The sequence below is a fragment of the Babylonia areolata genome, chromosome 9 (genome assembly GCF_041734735.1).
Source record: "Babylonia areolata isolate BAREFJ2019XMU chromosome 9, ASM4173473v1, whole genome shotgun sequence".
Lineage (NCBI taxonomy): Eukaryota > Metazoa > Mollusca > Gastropoda > Neogastropoda > Buccinidae > Babylonia > Babylonia areolata.
Window position 1 is genome coordinate 49356352 of NC_134884.1, and position 10000 is coordinate 49366351.

The following is a 10000-nucleotide window of genomic DNA, read 5'->3' on the forward strand; positions in this document are numbered from 1 at the left end:
ACACACACACACAGAGTCTGTTTTTACTTAATCAGTTCAAGCCTTACATGAAAATGATGCTCGCAATTTTTTCTTCCACGCTCTCAGTCTATCTCACATTGACTTAGTATCTGTGCTGCAGATGTTCACCCAAAGAAGCTAATCAGATGTATGACTGAAAATGAATGCCAGAGTGTATATGCGTGGAATGTGACATCTTAAAAGTACTGTGAATTGCATACTGTTGTCATATGTCTGTCAACTTTTAGAATATTATTATGTCTATTCTTTAATTGTGATTATCATTGCATGTGCATGGCTGTGATGGTGTATGTATGATTTACTCTAAATTACTTTTTAAGGGTTTCTCTTGTTGTTGTCTACTGTGATTATTGATTGTAATAATGGTTTGCCCCAGGTTGATATTTATCCATATACATGTTGAATGACTCTAATTTTCTTGTGTTGTTTTTCTGTTTTACAGTGTGTGGAGGAGGGGGGTAGAGGAGGTGCAGGGTAATGTGTGTGTGTGTGTGTGTGTGTGTGTTGGAGCTCATGTACGTTTATATGTATTTGACTGTGCTTTCATAACTGTGAAACTGCATGTTTGGTGCATACCTGTTATGCATGTGTGGGTGTATGTGTGAATGTTTGTCTTCATGTTTTACATTTATTTGCTTATTTGTCATCATTGTTCTCTTATTTATTTATTTATTTATTATTATTACCATTACTACTACCTTTTTTATATCATAATTATTATTTATTTATTTATTTATTCATTTATGTAAGCGTATCTATTATTTATTCACCTTTTTTTCTCTCAAGGCCTGACTAAGCGCGTTGGGTTACGCTGCTGGTCAGGCATCTGCTTGGCAGATGTGGTGTAGCGTATATGGATTTGTCCGAACGCAGTGACGCCTCCTTGAGCTACTGAGACTGAAACTGAAACTTCTGTTTTACACCACATATGAATTTCTCTTGTTGAGATTATAAAGTATTCTGTATTCTGTATTGTGTAAACTCGTCAAACGATACGTGGAAAGCTAGAAAAGCAAAGGATGACAATCAGTCTGAGGCCTGCACACACTCACCTAGCAGCTGTCCGTATCTTTCAGCCAGTTCATACAGCTGGTTGCCTCTCTCCCCGTGGATAAACTGTGCACCCAGCTCCACCAACCCGTCCTCTGCACCCACACACACTGCACCTCAACACACTGCACCTCAACTCTTAACACACACTGCACTTCAACTCTCGCCACACAAACCTCAACTCTCAACACATTACAACACCTCAACTCTCAACACATTACAACACCTCAACTCTCAACACACACCTCAACTCTCATCACACACCTCAACTCTCACCACACACCTCACCTCAACTCTCACCACACACCTCAACTCTCAACATACACACCTCACCTCAACTCTCACCATACAATTCAACTCTCACCACACACCTCAACTCTCAACATACACACCTCACCTCAACTCTCACCATACAATTCAACTCTCACCATACAATTCAACTCTCACCACACACCTCAACTCTCACCACACACCTCACCTCAACTCTCACCACACACCTCAACTCTGACCACACACTACACCTCAACTCTGACCACCTCACAACTCTGACCACACACTACACCTCAACTCTCAACACACACCTCAACTCTCACCACACACCTCACCTCAACTCTCACCACACACCTCAACTCTCACCACACACCTCACCTCAACTCTCACCACACACCTCACCTCAACTCTCACCACACACCTCAACTCTCACCACACACCTCAACTCTCAACACACACCTCAACTCTCACCACACACACCTCAATTCTCATCACACACCTCAACTCTCAACACACACCTCAACTCTCAACACCCACCTTAACTCTCACCACACACCTCAACTCTCAACACACACCTCAACTCTCAACACACACCTTAACTCTCACCACACACCTCACCTCACCTCTCAACACACACCTCACCTCTCAACACACACACCTCAGCTCTCACCACACACCTCACCTCAACTCTCACCACACACCTTAACTCTCACCACACACCTCACCTCAACTCTCACCACATACCTCAACTCTCAACACACACTTCACCTCAACTCTCACCACACACCTTAACTCTCACCACACACCTCACCTCAACTCTCACCACACACCTCACCTCAACTCTCACCACACACCTTAACTCTCACCACACACCTCACCTCAACTCTAACCACACACCTCAACTCTCACCACACACCTCAACTCTCAATACACACACCTCAACTCTCACCACACACCTCAACTCTCAACACACACACCTCAACTCTAACCACACACCTTAACTCTCACCACACACCTCACCTCAACTCTCACCACACACCACAACTCTCACCACACACCTCAACTCTCACCACACACACCTCAATTCTCATCACACACCTCAACTCTCACCACACACACCTCAACTCTCACCACACATCTCAACTCTCACCACACACACCTCAACTCTCACCACACACACCTCAACTCTCAACACATTGCAACACCTCAGCTCTGAACACACACCGCACCTCAACACTCAACACAGTACAACACCTCAACTCTCAACACACACTACAACTCAACACTCAACACATTACAATTCCTCAACTCTCAACACATTGCAACACCTCCACTCTCACCCCACACTACACCTGAACGTGCAAAGATTGACAAGTGACTATAGATCTATTTAAATCTGATTTCCCCACACTGACCATGTCAAAGATTGACAAGTGAATATAGATCTATTTAAATCTGATTTCCCCACACTGACCATGTCAATGATTGACAAGTGAATAATATATAGATCTATTTAAATCTGATTTCCCCACACTGACCATGTCAAAGATTGACAAGTGAATATAGATCTATTTCAGTCTGATTTCCACACACTGACCATGTCAATGATTGACAAGTGAATATAGATCTATTTCAGTCTGATTTCCACACACTGACCATGTCAATGATTGACAAGTGAATATAGATCTATTTAAATCTGATTTCCACACACTGACCATGTCAATGATTGACAAGTGAATATAGATCTATTTCAGTCTGATTTCCCCACACTGACCATGTCAAAGATTGACAAGTGAATATAGATCTATTTCAGTCTGATTTCCCCACACTGACCATGTCAAAGATTGACAAGTGAATATAGATCTATTTAAATCTGATTTCCCCACACTGACCATGTCAAGGTGCCCCTTTCCTTTCCCCTGTAGCCAGCCTGTCTCGCACTACGGGTGTGCACTCTGGCCTTCTTTCAGTACAGGAGAAAGCGTGGGACTGCCAGAAAGCGTGAGACTGCCAGAAAGCGTGAGACTGCCATCGCTTTCTCGTGTTGTGTCAAACAGCATGGTTTGCAAGGTTTGGACACAACGACACTCCTCCATTCTTTTTAACACCCCCCACCACCACCACCACACTCTTTCCTCCAAGCCTACCGGTACCCCCGCCCCTTCCCATCACCCGCCAAACCCCTCCCCCCCCCCCCCCCACCACCCACCACCACCACACTCTTTCCTCCAAGCCTACCGGTACCCCCGCCCCTTCCCATCACCCGCCAAACCTCTCCCCCCCACCACCCCGCCGCCCCGCCGCCCCCCCTCCACAACCACAACCACAACCACACTCATTCCTCCTCTCCTACCAGTACCCACACCCCCCATCCCCCTCTAATACCCCCACCCCACCCCCCACCACCACCACACTTTCCTCCTCTCCTACCGGTACCCACACCCCCCCCCCATCCCCCTCTAACACCCCTCCACCACCACCACCACCACACTTTCCTCCTCTCCTACCGGTACCCCCACATCCCCCATGCCCCTCTAACACCCCTCCACCACCACCACCACACTTTCCTCCTCTCCTACCGGTACCTTACCTCCACCCCCTCCCCCCCCTCCCCCCTCCCCCCCCCCACCCTTCACTGACCCAGCTGCACACTGTGCACTCTGCCTCCGGCCCTGTCCTGTGCCTCCAGAACGATGACGTCACATATCCCGGCAGCCTGCAGGGCTCCCGCCGCGGCAACCCCTGCGAACCCCGCCCCCACCACCACCACTCGGGGCTTCTCCGGGCTCCCCGTGCCTGGGGGGGAGGGCTCCATGGCTCTCTGGCGGCGGACACACACACACAGGCAGACAGACCGACGGACGGACGGACAGTGAAGACGGTCAAGGGGCTGGACCTGTCACAGAGAAGAACACGGTGACTGTCGGCATGGTGAGGCTGTTTGAGGCTGTGTTCGTTCTTCAGCTGTGGCAACACTACACGGTGACTGTGGTGAGGCTGTTTGAGGCTGTGTTCGTTCTTCAGCTGTGGCAACACTACACGGTGACTGTGGGCATGGTGAGGCTGTTTGAGGCTGTGTTCGTTCTTCAGCTGTGGCAACACTACACGGTGACTGTGGTGAGGCTGTTTGAGGCTGTGTGTTCGTTCTTCAGCTGTGGCAACACTACACGGTGACTGTGGGCATGGTGAGGCTGTTTGAGGCTGTGTTCGTTCTTCAGCTGTGGCAACACTACACGGTGACTGTGGTGAGGCTGTTTGAGGCTGTGTTCGTTCTTCAGCTGTGGCAACACTACACGGTGACTGTGGTGAGGCTGTTTGAGGCTGTGTTCGTTCTTCAGCTGTGGCAACACTACACGGTGACTGTGGTGAGGCTGTTTGAGGCTGTGTTCGTTCTTCAGCTGTGGCAACACTACACGGTGACTGTGGGCATGGTGAGGCTGTTTGAGGCTGTGTGTTCGTTCTTTAGCTGTGGCAACACTACACGGTGACTGTGGTGAGGCTGTTTGAGGCTGTGTTCGTTCTTCAGCTGTGGCAACACTACACGGTGACTGTGGTGAGGCTGTTTGAGGCTGTGTTCGTTCTTCAGCTGTGGCAACACTACACGGTGACTGTGGTGAGGCTGTTTGAGGCTGTGTTCGTTCTTCAGCTGTGGCAACACTACACGGTGACTGTGGTGAGGCTGTTTGAGGCTGTGTTCGTTCTTCAGCTGTGGCAACACTACACGGTGACTGTGGTGAGGCTGTTTGAGGCTGTGTGTTCGTTCTTTAGCTGTGGCAACACTACACGGTGACTGTGGGCATGGTGAGGCTGTTTGAGGCTGTGTTCGTTCTTCAGCTGTGGCAACACTACACGGTGACTGTGGTGAGGCTGTTTGAGGCTGTGTTCGTTCTTCAGCTGTGGCAACACTACACGGTGACTGTGGGCATGGTGAGGCTGTTTGAGGCTGTGTGTTCGTTCTTTAGCTGTGGCAACACTAGACAAGGTGTGTTCTACACTTCCTTTCATGATATTATATCCCGGTGTTTGTTCTTTAAGGTATACTCTACACTTCCTTTCATGATATTATATCCCGGTGTTTGTTCTTTAAGGTATACTCTACACTTCCTTTCATGATATTATATCCCGGTGTTTGTTCTTTAAGGTATACTCTACACTTCCTTTCATGATATTATATCCTGGTGTAACAGACCAGACTTTACCCTGTCAAGAATATACCCCCGTTTAGACTGGCCAGAGCCAGAATATACCCGGGCATAACTGGCCTGGGCTACTTTGTACGCGGGGTACAGTTTGGCCTGGGCTACTTTATATCCACTGGGCCATTTTATACCCTCCTCTTTTTCTCTTAAATACATTGATGTATAAGTGAAGGGTGTGGATATTACTAAGATTTACAACCTGAGAATGAAGGCTATGTGAACTGCGATCTGTTTTGTTTTTGTCTTTTGTGTTTGTTTGTTTTCTTGTGTGTGTGTGTGTGTGTGTGTGGTTTTTTTGTTTGTTTGTTTTCTTTTCTTTTGCTTTTTTGGGGTTTGTTAACACAAATTTTACCCTGAAATGGGCTTCATTCCAAGTGGGGAGGAAGGGGAAAACAAGTATGTGCCTAAACATATCTATCTCCAAAGTCGGTTTTCAAGTCTTTTTTGTTGGGGGGGGGGGGGGGGTTGTTCAAAGGAAGCATAAAAGCTTTGTTCACTGTAAGTTTATTAAATTTGTGAATGTCTTATTTTTGGCGTGGAATTATCATTTGATGGTGGTCCTTTATGCTTATTTTTGGCGTGAAATTATCATTTGATAGTGGTCCTTTATGCTTATTTTTGGCGTGAAATTATCATTTGACAGTGGTCCTTTATGCTTATTTTTTGGCGTGAAATTATCATTTGATAGTGGTCCTTTATGCTTATTTTTTGGCGTGAAATTATCATTTTATAGTGGTCCTTTATGCTCCAACGAATAAGAGTGAAAGGATAATCAAACTTGAATGATTTCATTGGATATGTGAAAATATTGGTAAGGAAAAAAAAAGAAAGACAGAAGAAAGAAAGGATCTGGACGAACAAGAAAGAACAAGTTGGTTTTGAGGACAGAGGTTTTGAGGACAGATGTCTTCACTTAAAAGAACAAGTTGGTTTTGAGGACAGAGGTCTTGAGGACAGAGGTTTTCACTTAAAAGAACAAGTTGGTTTTGAGGACAGAGGTTTTGAGGACAGAGGTCTTGAGGACAGAGGTTTTCACTTAAAAGAACAAGTTGGTTTTGAGGACAGATGTCTTCACTTAAAAGAACAAGTTGGTTTTGAGGACAGAGGTTTTGAGGACAGATGTCTTCACTTAAAAGAACAAGTTGGTTTTGAGGACAGAGGTTTTGAGGACAGATGTCTTCACTTAAAAGAACAAGTTGGTTTTGAGGACAGATGTCTTCACTTAAAAGAACAAGTTGGTTTTGAGGACAGAGTTCTTGAGGACAGAGGTTTTCACTTAAAAGAACAAGTTGGTTTTGAGGACAGATGTCTTGAGGACAGAGGTCTTGAGGACAGATGTCTTGAGGACAGAGGTCTTGAGGACAGAGGTCTTCACTTAAAAGAACAAGTTGGTTTTGAGGACAGAGGTCTTGAGGACAGATGTCTTCACTTAAAAGAACAAGTTGGTTTTGAGGACAGAGGTCTTCACTTGAAAGCAAAACAGCAAGAAAAGAAACAATAAAAAGAGAAAGAAGAAAAGGTATGTCAATATTATACGAGCGCGTCCAAACACACACACGCACACACAAACTCCAGGAAAGGATGGTTTAACGGCTCTATTTACAGACAATTCTGGACAAAATTAAAGCACCCTCTGGTCGAAGCAGTAACTGAATGTTCAGAAGACGAAATGAGCTTATCCCCATATCCAAAAAAGCATTATAGGTAGGTCTGGCCCAATTTTCAAATTCATAGCAGAAGCCTAATAATTGCAAGCATGAAAGAGTGCAATAAAGTAGGAAGCCACACCAAATTTCAAAGCAAAAATTCAAACTGGGTTGGGGTTTTTTGTTTGTTTGTTGTTGTTGTTTTGGGTGGGGTGGGGGGGTGTTTGTTTGTTTTGTTTTGTTTTGTTTTGTTGGGGGGTTTTTGTTTGTTTTGTTTGTTGGGTTGTTTTTTTTTAGATATTGGGCGATGTTAGCGAATCTCACAAAACGGCATTTCGGAACCCGTGTAGAATTGCAACTGATACTTTCTCATTGTCAAAACTCTTCATACATGTTCTACATAGTAAACAGAATACCTCAGATTTTTATCAGTTGGCTGTTAATGTTAATGGCTGAATGCCAGTGTCGTCAAATCTGCTTGTTCTCTGCAATTCCGATCCTGTAGTTTTGATGGTAGCGTTACTAAAATCACTGAAACTCACTGATGGTAGCGTTACTAAAATCACTGAAACTCAAAAACCATTGCATCTATATAAACAGTTCAGATATTTTCAGGTTCAGGAAAGACTCTACAAATTACAAGTCAGCAAAATTTAACATAAATCTTGATAAATGACAGGGTTTTTTTATGTGATTATATGAAAAAAATATGCTTTGTTCAAGACGATCGGGGATAATGTGCTCCATTAATGCTGAAAATGTTTATCCTTTTAGATATTTTTCGTGTTTTTTCCCCCAACATGAAGTCAAAGTCAATATGTATGCATCACTTTATGTAATTGTTTTCTTGTTTATACTTCATTATTAACTATTAACCAGCAAGCTGATCGTACCAGTTCTACAGTAAAAACATCCAGCTGTCTTACACAAAAAAGAAACACTCTGAGCAAAGAACAAAAGTGGTTTTATTTCCTGATTGATTGTTCAACTCCATGTATACAGATTTGCACTGCCTAGGACGAAGTGAAAAGTGATGAAAATACGATTCGTCAGCCATTGTTTCACAGCTTTTCATTGCGCCCGGACCTTCTTATTATTATCCCGATAGACGAAGAAAAACACTGCACGAAAGTGACCTATCCACATACAAAAAATAAACAAAAGACAACAGCAACAACAACAACAACAAAACACAACATGTGTGCATGTATAAAAACACTTTTATTTACACACAAACAATTCGTGTGACATGCATAAAAGGATACATATAATGGACGTGTGTGTGTGTGTGTGTGTGTGTGTGTGTGTGTGTGTGTGTGTGTGTGTGTGCGTGCGCGCGCGCGTGCGCGCGTGTGTGTGTGTGTGTGTGTGTGTGTGTGTGTGTGAGTGAGTGTGCGTGCGCATGCGTGCGTGCGTGCGCTCGTTTGTGTGTGTGTGTGCATGCGTGCGTGTGTGTTAGTGTGTGTGTGTGTGTGTGTGTGTGTGTGCGTGTGTGTGGGGGGGGGGGGTGAGGTGGGAGGGGTGGGGGGGGGGGTTATACGTTATGGCTTCCTATTTAAGATTATATTTCATTGTGCTCTTTTCAACATTGTTGGGCAACTCATGTTCATTATTTTTCTAGCTTTTGTACATTTTTGTTGGCAGGTTTTTGTGTTAAACACCGTATCATATTATTGTTTCCTTTGTTATTTTGTTTCTGCAGTAAAGCCTTTTGGGCGTTGGCAGACGCTAAATGAAGTTCCATTACATTGTCGACAAAACATTGTGTACCGACTGGCTGGCTGAGCGAAGTGTACACAAGTTGTATATGCTGGCCAGGAGGGGTATAGCATGGCCTAGGCTGGTTTAACCTCGGGGTGTAAACTTGCCTAAACTACTTTATACCCGGGGTATAAACTAGTCAGGGGTACGTTTCGGCCTGTTACACCGGTGTTCTTTAGGGTGTACTCAACGCTTCCTTTCACGGTATATCCCGATGTACATTTTGTAGGTGTGGGAACACTAGGCAAGGTGTACTGTACGCTACCTGTGTGTGTGTGTGTGTGTGTGTGTGTGTGTGTGTGTGTGTGTGTGTGTGTGTGTGTGTGTCTGTGTGTGTGTGTATGTGTGTATGTTACTCTGTGTGTGTGTGTGTGTGTGTGTGTGTGTGTGTGTGTGTGTGTGTGTGTGTGTGTGTGTAGAATAGAATAGAACAGAATAAAATAAAATGTCTTTATTACTAAGTGTACCGGGGTCACAAACTTGTGCATACTCACACATGCACGCACACACACACACACACACACACACACACACACACACACACACACACACACACACACACATCATTCCTGTTCCAAAAAAAAGTACAGCCTAGTTGTCTTAATGATTATCGTCCCGTAGCCCTAACATCAGTCGTAATGAAAACATTTGAACGCTTGATTGTACAATTCCTAAAAACCTGCATTCCTCCATCTTTTGATCCCTTTCAGTTCGCCTATAGAGCTAACAGATCAGTTGAAGATGCCATTAGCATAGATCTCTACCATGTCCTCAGACACCTCGAAAATCCTAACAGCTATGCCAGGATCCTTTTCATTGACTTCAGCTCTGCGTTCAACACAATAGTGCCATCCAAACTATATTTTAAACTGAACGACCTCTCGCTGCCTGAATCAATTTGTGCATGGATACTAAATTTTCTAAGAGGCAGACCGCAAGTTGTTAAAGTTGGTGACCTCACTTCCTCCACATGCATTCTCAACATAGGCACCCCACAGGGATGTGTTCTATCCCCACTGTTGTACTCACTATTCACACATGACTATGCATCTC

At 44.7% G+C, this 10000-nt stretch overlaps 1 protein-coding gene across 1 annotated transcript in view; it reads right to left on the reverse strand.

Moving 5' to 3' along the window:
• Window positions 1–10000, reverse strand: part of LOC143285909 (spermine oxidase-like) — a 57991-nt gene that overhangs the window by 24610 nt on the left and 23381 nt on the right. The window contains exons 2-3 of the mRNA XM_076593361.1: window positions 3982–4237; window positions 1074–1166 (exon numbers count right to left, since the gene is read on the reverse strand). Of these exons, the coding sequence (XP_076449476.1) occupies window positions 1074–1166; window positions 3982–4156 (268 nt within the window). The 5' untranslated portion in view covers window positions 4157–4237. The remainder of the gene's footprint in view (window positions 1–1073; window positions 1167–3981; window positions 4238–10000) is intronic.